The following is a 23,025-nucleotide window of genomic DNA, read 5'->3' as shown; positions in this document are numbered from 1 at the left end:
GGCGCAGCCTACACACAAGTATACACACAAGTATAAATCAGCCTTTACAGAGAAAGCGCCGTGCAAGCAGACAATAAGGTGCAAACCATAACGAGTAGTCTATTTTATCGCACAAGCGATCCGTTCAATATAATCTTATGATAGGGGGATAGAAGCTGTCCATTAGGCTGACAGTACATGCTTACAGGCGTTTGTATCTCCTGCCTGATGTGGGGGTAGGGTGGGGTGGTGGAAGAAAGAGAATATCCAGGGTGGGAGGGATCTTTGATTACATTGTCGGATTTAGTGAGGCAGCGAGAAGGGAAAACAGTCCTTGAAGGGAAAGGAATCCGGTTTCTGTGCAATCCCTTTCATCTCTGATTCCCTTAATGTCCAAGCCTCTATTTGTCTTGACCTTGACGTACTCAATGACCAAGGACCCATAGCTCTCTGGAATCCTCATGGAGTTGTACATACAGCATGGCCTCTTGGCACACTGGGAACATACCAATCAATGGGCGCCGAGTTACACCAGACTTATCCTAGTCCCAAATTAAAACATACAGAATTCAGGAGAAGCTCAGCAGATCAATGGAAAGGAATAAACAGTCGATGTTTTGGGCCAGGAGCCTTCAGCGCTATCGGCCTAACCCTCACCTTGTGCCATTCACCCACCCCCCACTCCCCCCAAATTTCAAACAACAAATACCTTGGGGACTGCAACTCGTTTGTTGTGCTTACTTGTACTGGGTTTAATTCCCTTAACAGATTTCTGACATAATTATCTCACAGCTCAGATGTAACACTTGGCTGCTCCCCACGGTTCCGAAATTCTGCTATTAACGTACAAACTGTATAAAACGCCCTGGCTCGGGATTCTGGCATTGAGCGCTCCCTCCAGGGGATTAATTGCCTATTAACCAGTTGGTTGTAAACAGAGCAGGTGGAAGCAGCATCAACTGTTAACTGACTGCCGCCTTCAGTCCTCAGCAGGGCTCCTGACTGCATGTTCCTTGAAAATGTCAAAACGAACTCGATCCTCTTAGAAACCTACCTCTTCAGTAAACATCAAATACAGAGACTTAAAAATGTCTATACAAAGAACATCACAAACCCCCCTCTTCACACATTGATGGAAGTGGCAGTGTGGAGATCCTAAGGAATGTGCGTGAGAAGGGCGACGGGTAGAGTGTGTCTATCAGCTGGTGAGGCTATCATGGGAGGCCAGGTCCACGACTTCCATCTGTAGTGCGTGTGTGTGTGCGTATGGCAGGTTCAAGTTCACTGGTCTTAGATCACCCAATGGAAGAAGAAGGAAAAAAAAACACTAAACTTTCCAGTTATTGACTATCTAATTGATTGTGCTAACCACAAGAGATTCTTCAAATGTTGTACATCTAGAACAACACACAAACACCCACACAAAATGCTGGAGGAACTCACCAGGTCAGGCAGCATCTAAGGAGGGGAATAAAGAATTGACTTTTCAATCCAACACCCTTCTTCAGGACTGGAAAGTGAGGCTTCTACCTCCTTCACCTTCCTTTCCAGTCCTGATGACCCAAAATGTTGACTGTTTATTCCTCTCCGTAGATGCTACCTGACCTGCTGAGTTCCTCCAGCATTTTGTGCATTGGTTGCACATGCTTCTGTGCATCTCTGTGGGCCTGTGTGTCCCTCTGTGGAATCGGATTTAGAATCAGGATTAATATCTCCGGCATATATTGTGAAAATGTGATTTGCAGCAGCAATACGTAATAATTTAAAAATCCACAAATTACAATGAGAAAAGAAAGCACATAAAATAAATTTAATAAGTGATGCAAAAAAAGAGTGAGAAAAGAAAAAATATGAGGTAGTGTACGTGGGTTGATCGTCCATTCAGAAATCTAATGGCACAAGGGAAGAAGCTGTTCCTAAGGCATCGAGTACGTGTCTTCAGTTTGCTCAACCTCCTCCTTGATCATATCAATGAGAAGGGGGCATGTCCTGGGTGATGAGAGTCCCTAATGACGGATGCAGCCTTTTTGGGGCATCGCCTTTTGAAGATGTCCTAGATGGCAGCGAGACTAGTGCCTATGATGGCGCTGCCCGAGTTTGCAATTTTCTTGAGCTTTTTCCCGATTCTGTGTAGTGGCCCCTCCATACCAGATGGTGATGCAACCCACTAGAATGCTCTCCACAGAACACTCGTAGAAATTTGTGACATATTAAATCTCCTCAAACTCCCAATGAAATACAGCCACTGTTGTGCCTTCTCTGCAATATGTTGGGATCTAGATAGATCTTCAAAGATGCTGACACCCAGGAACTTGAAAATGCTCATCCTTTCTACTGCTGATTCCTCGACGAGGACTGGTGTGTGTTCCCTCGACTTCCTCCTCCTGAAGTCCATAATCAATTCCTCAGTCTTACTGACACTGAGTGCAAGATTTTTGCTGTGATACCATTCAACAAGCTGATCTGCATAAGCAAAAACAAAACTGCTGGAGGCAACTGGATCTGCAGCCTCCCAAATCCAGTCGCCCAGTTTCAATGCTGTCATTATGGGGATTGTACATTCTCCCTCTGATCTCAAGGGTTTCCGCCAGCTGCTCTAGCTTCATCTCATGCCCCGAAGGTGTACAAACTGTTCGATCTCAGTGGGTCGAGCAGCGTCTGCAGGAGGGAGGTAGGAATTATTGGTGTGGATAATTAGGATGCTCTGACCCAGGCAAAGCCCTTCCCACTATCAGCCACATTTACGTGAAGTGCTGCTACAGGAAAGCAGTATCAATTATCAAGGACCCTCACTATTCAGACAGCACTCCCTACTCACCGCTGCCATTGGGAAGGAGGTGACTAACCCTTCAACCATCAGATTCCTGAACCAGCATGGATAACTTCACTCACCTGAACTCTGAACCGATCCCATGTGACAGAACATGCTGGCAATGCCAACTGTCTCGCTAACCTTGCCCTTTTGCCCAGTTAGTCACCTCTGCTCCTCCTCATTCTGTCCCTGCTCTAGTTTCCTCAGTAGTTCACACCCTTTGCCCTCCTGTTCTGCAGTTCTTGGGAGTTCGTCATTTACACACCCCAACAGTAAAACAATCACTAGCTTAGCTAATCAAAACAATCCCTTCAGTTAATGTGCTCTACTGGTTTATAACTCAAAAAACGTAAGAATTTTAGATGCAGGCATTCCAAACAGTTTCATTGATTTTCACTCACACTGTTACATCAGTTTGTAGACAGCAGAATGGCCCCAAAAGACCTGAGGGACAGTTTAGGGGTCCTAAAATAATGGCTCCCTACACCTTGTGCAGGCAACACCACTGGTGGGGAGGCATTATTCTTTTATATTCACCTGCGTATGTGGACACTGATCTATGGGTTTAACTAAAGCACTTGTTGTAGAATATCTCAGAAAGGCAGTGTCCATTATTAAGGACCCCCAGTACCCAGGGCATGCCCTTTTCACACTGTTACCATCAGGTAGGAGATACAGAAGCTGAAGGCACACACTCAGCGATTCAGGAACAGCTTCTTTCCCTCTGCCATCCGATTTCTAAATGGACATCGAAACTTTGGACACTACATCTCTTTTTTTAAAAAATATACAGTATTTTTGTTTTTGCACTTTTAAAAAATCTATTCAATATATGTAATTGATTTACTTGTTTATTTATTAATATGATGTTTTATTTTATTTTTTTTCTCACTGCTAGATTATGTATTGCATTGAACTGCTGCTGCTAAGTTAACTAATTTCACGTCACAAGCCGGTGATAATAAACCTGATTCTGAATAAAACCGTAGGATGTTAGAGTCCTCGTTTAAAACGATCCAATTCTGCATCTGAAATAATTATTATGGTCTGGTCACGTGCTCTCTTGCCCCCCCCCCCCCACCCCCCAGACCAACAGCAGAATTTCCTGTTCCTTCTAGGCCAGGCAGAGGCAGATTTAAACGCTCAATCTGGCTTTGCTAGAGAGGTGTGGAGGTTGGATATGACGGTTGGTGAATAGTTATATTGGAAAGTTAAAGGCAAAGTGTGTCATGAAGAAAGCCTCTGTATAGTTGTAAATTTTTGTAATGCATGTTTGCTTTCAATTGTCTATTTGTAATTACTTTCTTTCTTCACAACTTATGGGCAACTTTTGCAATTGTTCACCTGGCACTAAATAAACCCTTGCTGTTGCAGCTTACCATCCGCTTTTTTTTCCAACTGATGACCCTCGCCAAGCACGCCTGATAGCGAGATATGACATTCCACAACCTATAGGCTCACTTTCAAGGACTCTACAAATTGTGTTCTCAATATTATTGATCTATAATTTTATTTGCACAGTTCATCTTCATTTGTCCATTAGTTGTTTGTCAGTCTTTGTGTAATTCTATAGTATATCTCTGTTCTACTGTGAATCCCTGTAAGAAAATGAATCCCAGGGCAGTATATGGTGACAAACTGTGTACGTCCTTTGGTTATAAATTTACTTTGAATTCCTTTTATCAGAAACGCAACCCACTCAAGCAGTGGGGTAGAGAAGTGAAGGTATCATGTTTATTGACAGGAAACTTGGCCTTTTCTCCTTGCAGTGACGGAGGATGAGAGGTGACCTGATAGAGGTGTATAGGATGATGAGAGGCATTGATTGTGTGGATAGTCAGAGGCTTTTTCCCAAGGCTAAAATGGCTAGCATGAGAGGACACAGCTTTAAGTTGCTTGGAAGTAGGTACAGAGGAGATGTCAGGGTTAAGTTTTTTTTTAATACAGAGAGTTGTGAGTGCGTGGAATGGGCTGCTGGCAATGGTGGTGGAGGCGGATACAATAGGGTCTTTTAAGAGACTCCTGGATAGGTACACGGAGCTTAGAAAAATAGAGGACTATGGGTAACCCTGAGTAATTTCTAAAGTACATGTTCGGCACAGCTTTGTGGGCCTAAGGGCCTGTATTGTGCTGTAGGTTCTCTATGAAACAGTATGATTCACTACCAAGGAACACACACACACATCTGGGTGCAGAAGGAAAGGAAAGCTATCCTCTGACAGCTCTTTCTCCATACATACCAACCCTATGTGTAAAAAAGGTACCCCCTCAAGTTCCTATTCAATTTTTCCCCTCTCAATTTAGACCTATGCCTTCGAGTTCTTAACCCCCCCCCCCAAATAACCTCCAATCTGTTCTAGCTCAGAGCTGAGTTCACACGGTGCTCTCAAGGCTGTTGTTGGGGAGGGGCTTCAGTGACAGTGAGTCACTAGGGAGGGGAACTTGCTGATGCTGATCTTCCTCATAGATTTCATTTGATGTAAATGATGCTTTTTACTGTATGTTTTGATGCAGATGTGACAAATAAAGCTAATATTAACTCCTGCGGGCCCTGCTGTCCTGACCACTAATGTCTCTGCAACCAACTTTTCACATGCAGCAGCTAAGAATGCCATTTGGTCTTTTGGCTACCATCTCTTGCTGTCCCCACTCATCTCCTGCACTCACACCAACCCCCCTAGTGTAAATGGACCCTAGTACAGAGAAAGTAGCCTACCTGCATCTTTTCCAGCATGTCGAAAAACTCAGTCGACTGTAGACAGAAAAAGAGAGATGCGATTAGTGAATTCGTATATTTTGAACAGTGTACATAATAAATCAAATTGCACTGAGCACTGAGCCTGAAAGCACACACAACCAGGATCCAGAACAGCTTCTGTCCCACTATAGTTCATAGAGTTATGGAGCATGACAACAGACCCTTCAGCCCAACTGGCCTATGCCGACCAAGTTGGCCCATCCAAGCTACTTGCAATTCTCAGCATTTGGCCCATAACCTTCTCAACCGTTGTTTAAATGATATCCTTTGAGGAGCAGATTCCAGAATTCCATTGATTTACAGTGGCAATTCCCTTCTGATAAATCTTGCTATAGTATTACTTACAAGCACAGGACATAACTACAGGAACATTCATTTTCCTCGGGGGAGGGGGCTCAATGCAGTGTGGGATGTGTTGGATTGGGGTGTAGAATTATTATTTTTCTTGTTGTTTTAACTTTGCTTGCTTGTATTTTTATATAATCACCTGTCCAGTGAATTTTCTAGAAATTACGGTACAGTTGCCTCTGTAGTTTTCTAAAAGATTCTTAGCGTTCTGTAGCAGGTATCAGGTCACTTGAATATGGCTATATTATACGCTAATTGTTTACACTGAAACTTGGGTACCTCTAGTCTGAGTATGAGACCACCATGATTGTTTTACCTCGTTGTCTTTTCTTTGTCCTCTCAAGTCTTTCTTAGTTCGATCTTTGTCCTTGAGGTATTCATTATTGGGGACCCCCACCACCCAGGTCATGCTCTCTTCTCGCTGCTGCCATCAGGAAGAAGGTACAAGAGCCTCAGGACTCACCACCAGGTTCAGGAACAGTTACTACCCCTCAACCATCAGGCTCTTGAACCAAAGGGGATAACTTCACTTACCCATTACTGAAATGTTCCCACAATCTATGGACTCACTTTTAAGGACTCTTCATCTCATGTTCTCGTTATTGATTGCTTATTTATTTATTTATTAATTATTATTTCTTCTTTTGGGATCTGCACAGTTTATTGACTTCTGCACTCTGGTTGAACGCCCTAGTTGAGCAGTCTTCCATTGATCCTATTATGGCATTCTATAGATTTACTGAGTGTGCCCACAAGAAAATGAAATTCAGGGTTGTATATGGTGACATACATGAACTTTCAACTTAATAAAACAGCCATAAGCAACAACTTTTATGCCTTATTCTTGACATCAGCCAAGCTGTGTACCTTTGAAGCAGCTTATCAAAGCAAAGCAGGTGTACCAAGTTGTACTGACACTGGGCAACCTGCTCAAGAGGCGATCCACCCACCACAGACTCCAGACAGACAGATGTTCTGGGGGCTGAGAGGGCAGGATTTGATGGACAGCTGAAGGCTGCAGGTATCTGCATGCAGACGACATTCTCTGGGTACAGAACATTAATCTTAAGAGCCAATGGGAAAGGGAGGATAATCAGACTTTTGAGTCTGGTCTGTCCTCCATTTGACCTCTTTCTCAACTCCAATGACACAATTGTTCCATAACCCATAAAATCCATGCTTAACAAAAGCAAAGGAATTTTCTGCTGACAGTCTCAAAAATAAGGGATTAGTTATCTGGTTCAGACACAACAAGAAATTCCTTACTCACAGAGAAAAGTGAAATTCTCCACCCAAGGTGGTCTGGAGACCCATTCACTGAGTATACTCAAGACAGTTTGATGTATTTTTGGATACGAGCATTTTGGGCATGCTCTCCTCTCACGGCTACCATCAGGAAGGCAGTACAGGAGCCTCAGGGCCCACTCCACCAGGCTCAGGAACAGTTATTATCCCTCAACCATCAGGCTCATGAACCAAATGGGACAACTTCTCTTGCCCCATCATTGAAATATTCCCACAAATTGAGGAACAGATATGTAGATATTATTGCTGTGGTTTTGACTGGTTGAAGTGAGAACCACAACTACAATTAGAAGTTGAAAATACATCACAAAAATTAGGATCGCTTGTGGGAAACTTTAAACCCTGAATCATAACACTTTTGTGAAACTCTTGCTCTTGGTAATTCCCATTGACTCTGCAATACAATCGCTCATTTTTTTGTTTTTACAGCTCAGTTAGATTACCCTTCCCTGAAGAGACACAAGAAGAAGTCTAGAACATTCTGGTCCTGAAGAAAAACTACCTGTGAGGTGAATCTGATTCTCACTTCTCAATCCATTAACCTACACTCGGTAGCCACTTTATAAGGAACAGGAATGGAACTTGGTGTGGTCTTCTATTGCTGAAGCCCAGCCACTTCAAGGAGCAATGTGTTACGCGTTCAGAGATGCTCTTCTGCACACCACTGTTGTAATGCGTGGTTACTTGAGTTACTGTTGCCTTCCTGTCAGCTTGGACCAGGCTGGCCATTCTCCGCTGACCTCTCTCACTAACGAGGCGTTTTCACCCACAGAACTGACACTCACTGCGTGCTTTCTCTGTTCTTTTTCATACCATTCTCTGTAAATTCTAGAGGTTGTTGTACCTGAAAATCCCAGATCAGCAGTTTCTGAAATACTCAAACCACCCTGTCTGGCACCAACAATCATTCCACGGTCAGTCACGTAGGTCACAGTTCTTCCCCCATTTTTGATGTTTGGACCATGAATGCATGCTTTTATGCACTGAGTTATTGTGATATGATTGGCTGATTAATAAGCAGATGTGCCTAATAAAGTGGACACTGAGTGTATGGAAAATAAAGTCAGCATCACAGCCGTATGAGAATCCAGCAGTTCCACTCATTCGTTAGTCTGGCCTGAAGGCATGTCACTTTAGATCAAGTTATTCCTTCAAAGTTCTCCGAACAAGAGCCAGCTAACCTGAACCAAGGCAGGATAAAGTGGAAAAAGATTAATCCGAGTTTGCAAGAGTCACTGAGATCTTCTAACTGGGAAGATCAGAGAGATGAGGCAAATAATTTTTTCCCTCATATGGCTGGAATCTGGAACTCTGCCTGAGGGAGGTGCAGTCTCTCAATATTCAAGACCAAGACCAGTACTTGAATCAGAGACAGACGCTAGGAATGAGCACTGGAATAGTAATAGAGAAAGGTAGATCAAGGGTGGATCAGCCAAGGGGCCGATTTCTGTGCTGCGTGACGACTTCATCAGAATGTAGGCTCAGATTTATCACATGTACATGGAAACACACAGTGAAATGCATTTACATTAACAACCAGCCAACTAGCTTGTCCTCCACACAGGCAGTGGGAAGAGACGCTCTTAGTCTCTATAGTTATATTGAGAGGTTTCCATATCTCACTGGTATCTAGTGGAACTGTATAGATTGTGTAGGATTTCTGAGCATGCATATCTGAACCTATTCTCAATGTGTTTATACGCACACACACGCACGGCCTCAGGTTTCAGTAAGAGCCACTTGGACAAACATTCGAACAGTTCTACTTTGGAACGAGCCAACAAACCTTGCCGATGATAGTTCCATCAGGCAAAACAAAGGATACAACAAATACCAGAACTGTTTCAAGCAGATTCTCACTAATACCTCTAAGTTTTAGGGCTTTCGCTTTTTTTCATTAAAGTAACTTTACAAAGGTTAGCAATAAGAAGTGCCGGTTTTTGAGGCTTCTGGCTTTAACACAAGAAACCAAAGCATCGATGTGTATCTTATTACAGTCCAAGGAGAGAAAGATCTCAAAGTTCAAGAGTTCTAAGTAAATTTATTATCAAAGCATGTATATGTCACCATATACTGCCCTGAGATTCATTTTCTTGTGGGTATTTACAGTGGGTACAAAGAAACACAATAGAATCAAATTTACACACAAAGACAAACAACCAATGTGCAAAAAGTGAGCTGCCTGCAAAAGATTGGCATTTATTGCCTGTGCCAACTTGGCCATATTATACTATAAATTAAAATTCAAAATATTTACAAATAAGTAATTAAGCCATTCAAAAAGAGAGCAAGGGTAGTGAGGCAGTGTTCATGGGTTCATTATCCGCTCAGAAATCTGATGGCAACTGGAAAGAAGCTGTTCCTAAAACACTGAGTGTGTGTCTTCAAGATCCTGTACCTCCTCCCAGATGGTAGCAGTGAGAATTCTTCACTGTGTGAAGCTGTTTGGGGTGATGGGAAGAATTTTTCATATCATTAAGATCATACCGTTTCCAGTAATAGAGTCATGGGGTCATGGGGAGATACAGCACATAATGAGGCCCTTTGGCCCATCTCGTCCACGTGGAACCATTTAAACTGCCTACTGCCATTGACCTGTACCAGGACCAGAGCTCTTCATACCCCTTCCATCCATGTACCTATCCAAACTTCTCTTAAACATTGAAATCAAGCTTGCGTGCACCTCTTGCGCTGGCAGCTCGTTCACACTCTCAAGGCCCTCTGAGTGATGAAGTTTCCCTTCATGTTCCCCTTGAATTTTTCACCTTTCACCCTTAACCTATGACCTCTAGGCAATAAGTGAAGACAGGCACACTTACATTTACCCTCTCAATGATGTTAAGAGCATTCCCTAGTCAGGAGTGTGTTTCTTCTTCAGCCAGAACTTCACCTGCTGTCCTTCACAGTTTTGACAGAGCCTCCTCTTTTTTGGGAGCATTTCGGTGAAGCAGCCAGCCAGCCACTTCTGTTGACCTGTACTGCCAAACCCCGACCTGCGATAGATTGCTAGAGCTCTGTAGAGGGGGAATTACTTCAATCATAAACAGCAGGTGGGCACCAAGCAAGCCTTTCTCAAAACGGCAGAACATGCAGGTGGCTGGCCTGGCAGGTTCCCAGATTGACATGGGTCAATCTGGTCCCACACTGCCAGGGTCAGTGGTAGAGGCAGATACGTTAGGAACATTTAAGAGACTTTTTAGAAGGGCAGCTTCAAGTCCCTGAGTGTCAACATCTCTGAAGATCCATCCTGGACCCAACATTTTGATGTATTTATACTTCATTAGGAGCTTGAAGAGATTTGGTACGTCACCAAAGGCCAGCAAACTTCTGTATTCTGACTGGTTGCATCACTGCCAGGTACAGAGGTGCCAATGCACAGGATCAAGTTGTAAACTCAGCCAGCTCCATCATAGGCATTAGCCTCCCCACCATCAAGGGCAAAGAGCAATGCCTCAAGAGGACAGCATCTATCATTAAGGACTCCCATCACCCAGGACATGCCCTCTTCTCATTGCTACCATTAGGGAGGAGGTACAGGAGCTTGGAGACACACACACACACGCACGTTTTAGGAACTGCTTTTCACCCTCCGCCATCAGATTTTTGAACAAGCCATGAACACTACCTTACTTTTGCACTACTGATTTTTAATATGTTTCTTATTTTAACTTATAGTAAAATTTTATGTATTGCACTGTTGCAGCAAAACGACAATTTTCACGATATTTGACAGTGCTAATAAACCTGATTCTAATTCTGAGACACATGGATGAAAGAAAAATGGTGGTCTGTGTTGGAGGAACTGGTTAGATTGATCTTGGATTGGGTTAAAAGGTCAGCACAACATTGTGGGCTGAAGGGCCTGTACTGTGCTATAGTGTTCCATGTGGGTGTTCTAACCAATGCTCAACACATACTTTTGATTTTATTAATTTTAGAATAAAATGAAATACAGTACACAGAAAATCTTTCACATTTCATAAAGTTTTTCTCATCTGTCTTTATTACAAATCCATTGTCTATAAACACTGTCCAGATTAATTTCATATCAGATGAAAGATGCATTTTAATCCTCATCAGATCATTCAAGTGTTCCACTTCTGGTCTGTTTCTGGACTTACATTTGATTGAATTCATCAGACTGAATCCACATTCACAGTCAGCACTACAAGCTTGAAACGTTCCAACAGTATCAGCAAGAATTGACAGTTCTTCAAATTCTTCATTTCTAAGCACGTAGTTCTTGAAACTAGCACGTATCAGTGAATGTGCTAATTGAACCACTCTTGACATTCTCAGAAATGACAAATTTGAAATCACAGTATTGCTGTAATATTTTGAGGCAATGCTTTCAACGTGGTTCGTAATAGTAGCTGGGTATTTTGTTTGTCAGTCGTAAAATATTCTCTTCTCCAAATTCAAAATTGGTTGCATTTATGACAGCAACAGGATCAAAAGCTTGCCATTGTCAGGAAATCTATTATCCAAGTGACTGAATGAATTGAATAACAGGTAAAATATTGCCATCAGAACTTACAGATCTTTCCCTTTGTCACTCCAAAAAATGGTATGGAAAAGATACTGTGGCCGTAACTTGTTACTTTCTTGCTTTTGAAAACTGCAGTGCTTCAATTGTATTCAAAGGGCTTGTCTGAAGGAATTTACAAAGAGATGCTGGATCTGCTAAAGCACCGTCAAGGACAGTTAATGCTACTCGATGTTGTGGATTGGTCAAAAATCTTCAAGCAGTACTTACTGATTGGATTGTTACGTTCATTAACTTGTTCTTTACAATACTTGATCAAAACCTGCATAAAAATTATATTAACACAGACATCCCACCTCTCCCGGAAGTTCTGGGAGTCTCCCATATATTGATAGTGGCTCCCTGATGCCCAGAAATTATATACAATATCCTGGAAAGTGTTTTTTTGAGAGGGAGAGGGAGAGCGAGCATCCTGATTGCTCTCCCTTCGTGCTAAGAGTGGTCCCCAACCATCGGGCCGCGAGGAAACAATATGATTTGGCGATATGAAATGATATGAGTCAGTTGCATCTTTCCTCATTCTCTGTCACGCCCACTATTGAACTTGAATGCACACGAGGTCATTACCCACGCGTCATCCATGTCAGCACGGGAAGAAGATCAACTCCTCGAGCTTGCAAATGACAGTGGGCTGAAAAGTATGTTTGACATAACATTTTTGCCGGCATTCTGGATCAAAGTCAAGGCTAAATATCCTGAGATTGCCACGGAAGCACTGAAAAAATTGCTTCCATTTCCAACATCATAGCTCTGCGAAATAGGGTTTTCTGCAATGAATGCAATTTAAACTAAATTGCGGAATAGACTGGACATAAGGAACCCCCTTCGAGTATCACTGTCTCCCATCACCTCTCCATAGGACTGTGTTGTTGCAGGAAAACAAGCCCAGGGCTCCCACTGATTCAGCGATACTGGTGTGTTGCAATGATTTTATATGTTCATACGAGGAAAATATGTGCTGTGTGTTTAATATCCAAACATTATTTAAAATGTTATGATGCTATTGACTTATAAATGACTTATAATTGACATCACTATATTCATGCAAGGAAAATATGTGCTGTGTGTTTAATATTAAATTCGTTAGAGAAACCCTTTTAGAAATGAAATTGAGTGTATTAGCCACTTATAAATGACTTAAAGTTGACTTCTCACCTATATTCCGGTCGTGATTAACACCCCCCCCCCCCCCACCGTCGGCCAGTCCGCAAGAATATTGTCAATACAGGTTCACAATCCCTTATCTGAAATCCTTGGGGCCAGTTGCATTTCAAAATTCAGAATTTTTCGGATTCCCCCACCCCACCCCCATATCAAAAAACACGTATGCTCAAGTCCCTTATTTAACCTGTCTCAGTGCGGTGGACTTCAGGACCCGGCGGCGCACCAAACCTACGCACATTCTCCCGTATACTTTAAATCATCTCTAGATTACTTATAATACCTAATACAATGTAGGGAGGGAGGGAACGTCGACTCAGACCATGAGAGGCCTGCGTCGGGCATTTTCATGCCTTACAAGGCGCAGATTGGAAGTCTGTGTGGGGCGCCACTCCTTGCATAGACTAGAGCAATGTGTGATTAAGTACCTTGCTCAAGGGCACAAACACGCCGCCACAGCTGAGGCTCGAACTAGCGACCTTGAGGTAACTAAACGAATGCATTAACCACTTGGCCACGTGCCCAACACAAATGTAAATACTGTGGCGACCCACTTTCTGGCACACACGAACCGGCTCACAACAGCGTGCGCAGGCAGAGGGCCGGCCCCAAAAAGGGCGTCATGCCATCTTCACCAGCAGGGGGAAAATCCCACGCGCAGAAAGGGTCTGGGAATATGCATTCCCCACAGCAGTCCCGCCCCAGGGAGGGCGGGAACGGGAAGGCTTTAAAGCAGGCCGCGAAGTTTGAATAAATCTCTTTCATCGCAACTCTGACTCACCGACTCCGTGTGGTTATTTTAGCGCTGTGTGTAGCACACTGCTACAATTGGTGACCCCGACGGCCCAAACGATATTTGGACCAGAGATGACCGACGCTGCATCTGTTCACGCAGTTTCGTTAAAACTGCCAAGCTTCTGGACGCTGCGACCCCAATTATGGTTCGAACAAGCAGAAGCACAATTCCACATTCGGCAGATAACCTCGGAGTCCACTCACTACTACTACGTGCTGAGCTCACTCGACCAGGAGACAGCTGCACAAGTTGAGGAGTTTATACAGTCGCCCCCGGAGGACGGCAAATACACAGCATTCAAAGCCCTGCTCATAAGGACTTTCGGACTCTCACGGCGCGAACGAGCACGCCACTTAATGCACCTGGATGGTTTGGGAGACAGGCCGCTGTCAGCATTAATGAACGAGTTGCGGGCCTTGGCCCTGCCTCATGTTTGAGCAGGCGTTCCGAGAGCAACTGCCCGAGGACATATGCCTGCTGCTGTCCGACGCATATTTCAGCAACCCCCGGGAGGTGGCGGCCCGAGCAGATGTGCTGTGGAATGCCAGGAAAGAGAGAGGGGCGCCCATCGCACAGATCACCAAGCCGCGTGCCCAACAACAGACCAGACCGGGCCCAGCAGCAAAGCCTACAAACCCGGCGACGGGAGTGAGGAGCCCAACGAACAATGGTGTTTCTACCACCAGCGGTGGGGCACAGAGGCCCGCCGCTGCAGACCACCCTGCAAATTCCCGGGAAATGCCAGGGCCAGCCGCCGCTGATGGCTACGGCAGCTGGTCAACTGGACAACCTCCTGTACGTCTGGGACAAGCAGTCGGGACGCCGCTTTTTGGTCGACACCGGAGCGGAGATCAGCGCCTTACCTCCAATGAGTTACGACACCCGCAACAGAGAACCGGGACCCACCCTGAGGGCCGCAAATGGCAGCACAATACGAACCTACGGCACTCGCACGGTGCGGCTACAGTTCAGCTCCAGCCGGTTCACGTGGGACTTCACACTGGCCGCCGTGGCCCAACCACTCCTGGGGGCGGATTTTCTAGGAGCCCACAGCCTGCTGGTCGACTTGCAAGGGAAGCGATTAGTCCACGCCAAGACTTTTCAAACGTTCTCCCTGGGTGAAGCACAGTTGCCAGCCCCACACCTGGACTCCATCACGCTGTCCGATGATGAATTCACCAGGGTCCTGGCGGATTTCCCATCAGTACTGACACCGCAGTTCACAGCAGCCATGCCCAGACACGGAGTACAGCACCACATCCCGACCCAGGGACCACCCCTCCATGCCCGTGCTCGAAGGCTTCCCCCGGAGAAGTTCCGACTGGCGAAGGAGGAGTTCAAGAAGATGGAGGAATTGGGGATCATACGACGGTCCGACAGCCCATGGGCCTCCCCACTTCACATGGTGCCCAAGGCAATGGGGGGCTGGAGACCATGCGGTGACTACCGCAGACTGAACGAGGCTACAACGCCAGACCGCTACCCTGTGCCGCACATTCAAGACTTCGCAGCGAACCTACATGGTGCAAGGATCTTTTCCAAGGTAGACCTCGTCCTGGGATACCATCAAATCCCGGTACATCCGGACGACATCCCCAAAACAGCACTTATTTGGACTTTTCGAATTCCTTCGAATGCCGTTCGGTCTAAAGAATGCCGCACAGACTTTCCAGCGGCTAATGGACGCGGTGGGACGCGACCTGGACTTTGCATTCATCTATTTGGACGACATCCTCATAGCCAGCAGTAGTCGGCAGGAGCATCTGTCCCACCTCCGCCAGCTCTACTCCCGCCTGAGCGAATTCGGCCTTACAATCGACCCAGCCAAATGCCAGTTCGGACTCGACACCATTGACTTCCTGGGCCACAGGATTACTAAAGACGGGGCAACCCCTCTGCCCGCCAAGGTAGACGCGGTCTGCCACTTCCCCCGACCTAACACAGTCAAAGGCCTGCAGGAATTCGTGGGTATGGTGAATTTCTACCACCGTTTCCTCCCCTCAGCAGCCTGAACCATGCGACCCCTGTTCACTCTAATGTCGGGGGGCAAGGACATTACCTGGGACGAAGAGGCCGCAACCGCTTTCGTTAAAACCAAAGAAGCCTTGGCAAACGCCGCGATGCTAGTGCACCCCAGAACTGACGTTCCTACTGCCCTCACGGTGGACGCATCCAACACAGCGGTCGGTGGAGTGCTGGAACAACTCATCGAGGGTCGCTGGCAACTGCTGGTGTTCTTCAGCAAACACCTACGACCACCTGAACTCAAATACAGTGCTTTCGACCGGGAGCTATTGGCACTATACCTGGCAATCCGGCATTTCAGGTACTTCTTAGAAGGTAGGCCCTTCTCCACGTTCACGGACCACAAACCGCTTACCTTTGCGTTCATGAAGGTGTCCCACCCCTGGTCGTCCCGCCAGCAGCGACATCTGTCCTACATCTCCGAGTACACGATGGACATCCGGCATGTCTCTGGAAAGGACAACGTCGTGGCGGACGCGCTTTCCAGACCTACCATACAGGCCCTGTCCCAGGGGGTGGACTATGCAGCGCTGGCAGAGGCACAGCAGGCAGACGCTGAGATCCCCAGTTACAGGACTGCAGTCTCCAGTTTGCAGCTCCAAGACCTCCCCGTAGGCCCAGGTGAGAGGACCCTACTATGTGACGTTGCTACCGGCCAACCCCGCCCCGTCGTCCCAGCAGCCTGGCGCCGGCGGGTTTTCGAGTCCATTCACAACTTAGCGCACCCCTCCATCAGGACAACCGTCCAGCTGGTCTCCAACAGGTTCGTGTGGCATAGACTTCGTAAGCAGGTCAGTGAATGGGCCAAATCGTGCATGCAGTGCCAAACGGCCAAGGTGCAGCAGCACACCAAGGCTCCGCCGCAGCGGTTCGAACCCACCCGCCGGAGGTTCGACCACATCCATGTGGATATCGCGGGGCCCCTGCCAGTGTCACGAGGAGCGCGGTACCTCCTAACTATGGTAGACCGGTTCATGAGATGGCCAGATGCAGTCCCGCTCACCGACACCACCTCCGAATCCTGCGCCCCAGCACTGATCGCAACCTGGGTAGCCCGCTTTGGGGTACCGGCCCACATTACCTTCGACAGGGGTGCCCAGTTCACCTCCAGCCTGTGGTCGGCTATGGCCAGCCTTTCAGGATCGCAGCTACACCACACAACTGCCTACCACCCACAGTTGAACGGACTAGTGGAGCGCTTCCACCGTCACCTGAAATCGGTTCTCATGGCCCGCCTGGAGGGGCCTAACTGGGTGGACGAGCTTCCCTGGGTCCTGCTCGGAATCTGCACACCTCGTCGGCCGAGTTGGTGTACGGCGCACCCCTGGTAGTCCCAGGAGAGTTCATACCAGCCCCAAGGGGGTAAGAGGAAGAACCCACAGCAGTCCTGGAGAGACTACGGGAGAGGCTCGGTAACCTGGCCCCCATCCCCACTTCACAGCACGGACAGAGCCCGACCTGCGTACCCAAAGACCTGCAGAACTGTAAGTTTCTTTTTGTACGATGGGGCGGACACCGAGCACCGCTACAGCGGCCCTACGAGGGGCCGTTTAAGGTGATCAGGAACAACGGGTCCACGTTCGTGCTGGACATTGGGGGGAAAGAGGAGGTTTTCACGGTGGACCGACTCAAACCGGCCCATGTGGACTTGGCGCAGCCGGTCCAGTCTCAGGCACCGCGGCGCAGGGGCAGACCTCCCAAACAGAGGCCGATCCAGACTGTGGACATTGGGGGAGGTGTCACCGGTTCGGGGGAGGGGGGGGCGGTTATGTGGCGACCCACTTTCTGGCACCCACGAACCGGCTCACAACAGCGCGTGCAGGCAGAGGGCCGGCCCCAGAAAGGGCGCCAGGCCATCTTCACCATCAGGGGGAAAATCTCGCGCGTGGAAAGGGTCTGGGAATATGCATTCCCCACAGCAGTCCCGCCCCAGGGAGGGTGGGAACGGGAAGGCTTTAAAGCAGGCTGCGAAGTTTGAATAAATCTCTTTCATCGCAACTCTAACTCACCGACTCCGTGTGGTTATTCCAGCGCTGTGTGTAGCACACCGCTACAATACTATGTAAATAGTTGTTATACTGTATTATTTCCAACAAAAACATTCAATAAAACATAAAAATATACAGCTTCAAATGAACCAAATCAAACACATGGTAAATAATTTATCAGAATATATGTAGAATGTCACTGTCACTGTAAAACTTCAGTAATTTGTCTTTGTTTATTTAAATCATATACAGTGGCAGTTCTGACACTATTTTCTTCATAAGACGCCGCACAGACACACCACGATCAAGCTTCTGCAGTAACTCCACTTTCTGCGTTATTGATAATGATAGATGCTTCCCCTTCTCTTTTTCTCATTGTTACCCATAGAGGTATCTGCAGCTCTTTTTGACATTTTCACAGTGAAATTAAACACAAAGTCAGCAGTGAACACAAAATATCAGCGAACAGCAAATGCACGTGTAACAAGTACGAGCGCTGAGCCACAACTGACGTCGGGTGGCCTCTGCTAGTGTCGCCACATCACACCTCAGTGACGTCAGCTGTTGGCAAAAAAACTTCGTTTTTCGGAGCTTTTTGGATTTCAGATAAAGGAATATGCACCTGTATTAAACCGGTCCGTGGTGCAAAAAAGGTTGGGGTCCCCTGCTAGGTAGACCTATCAGTTTTCCCTGTGGGTGGGCTTTACAGTCGACTTCAAAAATAATGACAGTGTTGCTCGCTGCACTGTTTGCAACAGTGACTTTTCTATTGCCCATGGTGGGTTAAAATGTAAAAGACATGTTGAGGTGAGTTTAACAGGTGTCATTCGTTCATTAGCGTAGCTAACGTTATTTAAACTAGCTGGCTGGCTGCTAAAGAGCTACTCTATTTATTGATGTCCTTCATGATGAGGCTAAACTCCCTGTAGACTTGCTTAAAGTTGTAATAGAATAAACATGATAATATAATAAGTACATATTTTAATGTCATATTTACATTAATATGTCCAATCCAGTCCAATAAACTGGACTGGTCAAAGACCACTGAGGCTGTCTACAAGAAGGGTCAGAGCCGTCTCTATTTCCTGAGGAGACTGAGGTGCTTTAACATCTGCCGGACGATGCTGAGGATGTTCTACGAGTCTGTGGTGGCCAGTGCTATCATGTTTGCTGTTGTGTGCTGGGGCAGCAGGCTGAGGGTAGCAGACACCAACAGAATCAACAAACTCATTCGTGAAGCCAGTGATGTTGTGGGGATGGAACTGGACTCTCTGACGGTGGTGTCTGAAAAGAGGATGCTGTCTAAGTTGCATGCCATCTTGGACAATGTCTCCCATCCACTACATAATGTACTGGTTGGGCACAGGAGTACATTCAGCCAGAGACTCATTCCACGGAGATGCAACACAGAGCGTCATAGGAAGTCATTCCTGCCTGTGGCCATCAAACTTTACAACTCCTCCCTTGGAGGGTCAGACACCCTGAGCCAATAGGCTGGTCCTGGACTTATTTCCTGGTGTAATTTACATATTACTATTTAACTATTTATGGTTTTATTACTATTTATTATTTATGGTGCAACTGTAACGAAAACCAATTTCCCCAGGGATCAATAAAGTATGACTATGACTACTATTTTCTGCATATACCCAACTTGGTTTACAGATTAGACAGAATCACAAAACAAAGTATTACATATATCCTTGGAGGTCGACTGGCGGGGGCAGGGGGGGGGGCATGTGGTTGCAGGGGGCGAGGGTGCTACATCCCTGAAATGAGTTTTTGCAGGGTGGGATGTCTGTTAACATAATATAAAACTAATCATTTGAGTTCATGCGCACCTGTACAGAGCGGGAACAGTGGTTCTAACACAGTGGCAATGAAACCCAACCCTTTGACGTGGTGTCAAGTTCCAATGACTTATTCAGGGAAAAGTGGTCCACTGGTCCTCCAGGTTTAGGGGCTCTGCTCAGGGCTAGCAGCCCTGACTTATTAAAACAGAATTGTTACATAAACAGCAGTGAAGAATCTTCTGAGTCGCCCCCACCCCACGGGAGCTGCATGTCTGACAGCAGTGGAAACCGAGAGGAAGCCACTGACACGATGAAGGAAGCCCGGAACACTGCCACAAGATGGAGGGCCTTCACTGCTGCCCTAAACGCCAGCGGCGTAACAAGCGGCAAGGAGCAAGCAGGCTCTTCCCACTGGGGATGGGTGAGAGCAGAGGGGAAAGGTGAAATGTTTAATGGAAGCCTGGGGGGGTGGATTTCTTCACCCTGAAGGCAACGAGAGAGTGGGTGAACTGCCAGCAGAAGCGAGGGATGCAGGTTCAATCTAAACATCTAGGAGAAGCTTGAATGAAGACTTGGATGGGAGTGGTATGGAGGGCTATGGTCCAGGTGTAGGTCTATGAGACTAGACACACTAACATAGACTAGATGGGCCAAAGGGCCAGTTTCTGCGCTGTAGTACTCTATGACTTTGATGAGGTATGTAGCCATTTGTCAGCAGTAGACTGCAGACGAGTGCTATAATCATACAGCCTTCCATTGGGAACAAGTGTGTGTGTGTGTGTGTGTGTGTGTGTGTGTGTGTGTGTGTGTGTGTGTGTGTGTGTGTGTGTGTGTGTGTGTTTACACTCTTGGGATTCCACGGCCTAGCTCTCTCACACCCAGAGTTCAAAGGCCTGATAACACTGGACAACAATGGTTTTGCTTCCTGAATACTTTTGGGTGTATCTTATGGAGTTTGGGCTGCTGGTCATGAAAATCACCATGAAATTACGCTATCACGCGCTGATTTTTTGAATTTGCCTATATTTGTTATTTTCATTCACAATTCAAGTCAGAATAACTGATGCCAAGATTAAGGAAGGCATTTTTGTTGGTCCACGAATCAAACAGGTCATTATTGACAGGCAAATCGAAGAACTTCTAGTGGGACTGACTAAAAGTGCATGGAAGGCATTCAAGGATGTTGTTGACAATTTTCTTGGCAGAGCACCGAACTATGGGCAGCTTGTTGACAATGTGCTTCAAGCATACAAAGCCATGAAGTGCAAAATGCCACTAAAGATTCATTTTCTGCATTCCCATTTAGATCCTTCCCCACAAATCTTGGCACTGTCTGTGAATAAGCATGGTGACAGGTTTCACCAGAACAATGCAGTTATGGAGAAACGGTTTCAGGGCAACTGGAATCCATCAGCGCTGGCTGATTATTGCTGGACACTTAAGCGAGAACCCTCAGACACTGAGTACGAATGAAAATCACCAACAAAACATTTTTAGCTTGGTTGAACTATTGCAAAACATCAGCACCATTATGCAATTAAAGACATTATATTCAATGAAAGTTAACTTCTTGTTTCTCCAAATTTCTACGTGATACTATTAGCCTGAAATTATACTTGTGTTCAGCTTCAAACTGTCTACCATAAACAAAATGAGGAAGCAACACTTTCAAAAAAATTTGTTGTCCTGTGTAATCTGCCCCCAGCAAACTAGACAGTGAGGCTACCTTAACTATGACCAAGTGGGTAACCTGGAGCCAATTGTCACAGACATCATCTGAAGTCTCCTCCGACAGGCAGGCTCCATCTAAGTGACTACACGCAGAGTAGATACAAAACCAGGAGAACGATGGAACCCCAGTCAAATTATTGTCAAAATTCTTTTTACAGCAACTCGGCTACAAATTGATTGCCTGCTTTTCTGTGGGGCTCTTTGGGACATACTGACATTGTGTAAGGGGCTACAGAAATGCAAGTTTCACCTTTGCTTATATCATTAGTTAAGGTCCCATGGAGTTCACCAGTAACAAGGCAGCACACCTCACCAGACCTGACAGCTGAGGCAGTGTATTCAGTACTCAAGAACCAGGCAGATATACATCTGTCAAATCACACTTTCAATTACAGACTTTCAATCTGCGTTACCGTCAATGCGCTGGAGGCAAATGAACCTGTTGACTGCGGAGGCTGGTTTAAACTCAGTCAGATTTCCCCACTATTCATTACGCTTCTCCAAATCCCTCAGTAATTGCTCCCATCACCCCCAACTTTCAAAATGAGAGAAGTCGTCACTTTATTCTAGAAGCCATTGGCTGCATTACAGCTCTGCTACTCCCACACTAATTAACCACTCCGAAACTTTCCCCGTACTTACTGCGCTCCTCAGCATCGGGATCATCTTGGACAAAAGCGTCTCAACAGCAAAAGATCAAGCCCTCATGATCCCTCTTTTGAGACTGCGGGTTGCGCGGAGGAGCGGAGAGAGAGAGAGAGACCGCGGACTTGGGTTACGCACACCCAGCCCCTAAGTCACGTTTGCTCGTTGTCCTGCGTGGGGCTCCGCTGCCCGGACTTTATAGCCCGCCTGCGGAAGAGTGGAACTACACCTTTGGAACAGGTTGTGCAGGAAGTGGAGCGTCGGGCTGCAGTTAGTATTCCCCCCACCCCACCGGCTACAATTCAAACGCTGCTGTCGGTTTGTCACAATGGAACAAGCGCGGTACAAACTGCCCGGTTGTAATTTAATCCATACTTATCCACACTGACAAAGCTTCGAAAATCACAGACAACATTGGTGGTTAGGCGTGAGTGTGTGCGTGCTGTAGCTGAGGCGGCTGATCACAGGTAGGGATGTCACCCTGAGCTGCTCCTCCCCATGTTCCCAGCTACAGTACAAGCCTCTCGTTGTGCTTTTTTTTTGTTTTTTAAATATACATTTTCGAGATACAGCGCGGTAACAGGAACGTCCGGCCCGCGGCGCCCAATTACACCCAATTAACCTCGGGGCACCCGGAGGAAACCCACGTATCACGGGGAAAGCATACAAACTCCTTACACGGTTCCAGAATGAGAAAAAAAGAAGATTCACCATAGAGTCGACTAAACTCCAGAATGAGAGAAAAAACTTTGTTTTTGTCTAACTCGGAAATTGATTTGTAAATGTGAAAGGATTTAATTCCCTCGATTACTGAAGTGTTCTTTTTACATTGAATTACTATCAGCTGCACTGCAGCACGGAGACAGCCACTTAGACTAATTGAGCCTGCCGTGTTCGTGCTAAACGTAACCCTCTTCCTACCCATTTCATTTCAGGTAAGCCTGTTTACTCCTCGCATGACTGAACACGTCTGCCCACAAGGGTCTGTGTCATTCCTTAAACAGCAGCTTACAGCAGTGAATTGCACACGCTGCACATCCAGTTTGTAAGATTCACGCCCATTTCTCTTTCATTCTCTCTCTCCTATCTTTCTCACCTCTGCTCATCCCCCTTTCTGACAGTCCCTTTCTCTCTCCAT

The 23,025-nt window shown here is 46.3% G+C and overlaps 1 protein-coding gene across 8 annotated transcripts in view; it reads right to left on the bottom strand.

The window, feature by feature from the left end:
• Nucleotides 1-23,025, bottom strand: part of LOC134337121 (rap1 GTPase-activating protein 2-like) — a 502,203-nt gene that overhangs the window by 85,023 nt on the left and 394,155 nt on the right. For 7 of the 8 annotated variants that reach the window (XM_063031978.1, XM_063031979.1, XM_063031980.1 and 4 more), the window contains one exon: nucleotides 5,508-5,543. In XM_063031978.1, the coding sequence (XP_062888048.1) occupies nucleotides 5,508-5,543 (36 nt within the window). Of the gene's footprint in view, nucleotides 1-5,507; nucleotides 5,544-21,884; nucleotides 22,057-23,025 lie in introns of those variants that run through there. The other variant, XM_063031986.1, reaches the window with a different exon arrangement.

This window comes from Mobula hypostoma, chromosome 23 (genome assembly GCF_963921235.1).
Source record: "Mobula hypostoma chromosome 23, sMobHyp1.1, whole genome shotgun sequence".
Classification (NCBI taxonomy): Eukaryota; Metazoa; Chordata; class Chondrichthyes; order Myliobatiformes; family Myliobatidae; genus Mobula; species Mobula hypostoma.
This window is presented reverse-complemented; position numbering and strand designations above follow the sequence as displayed.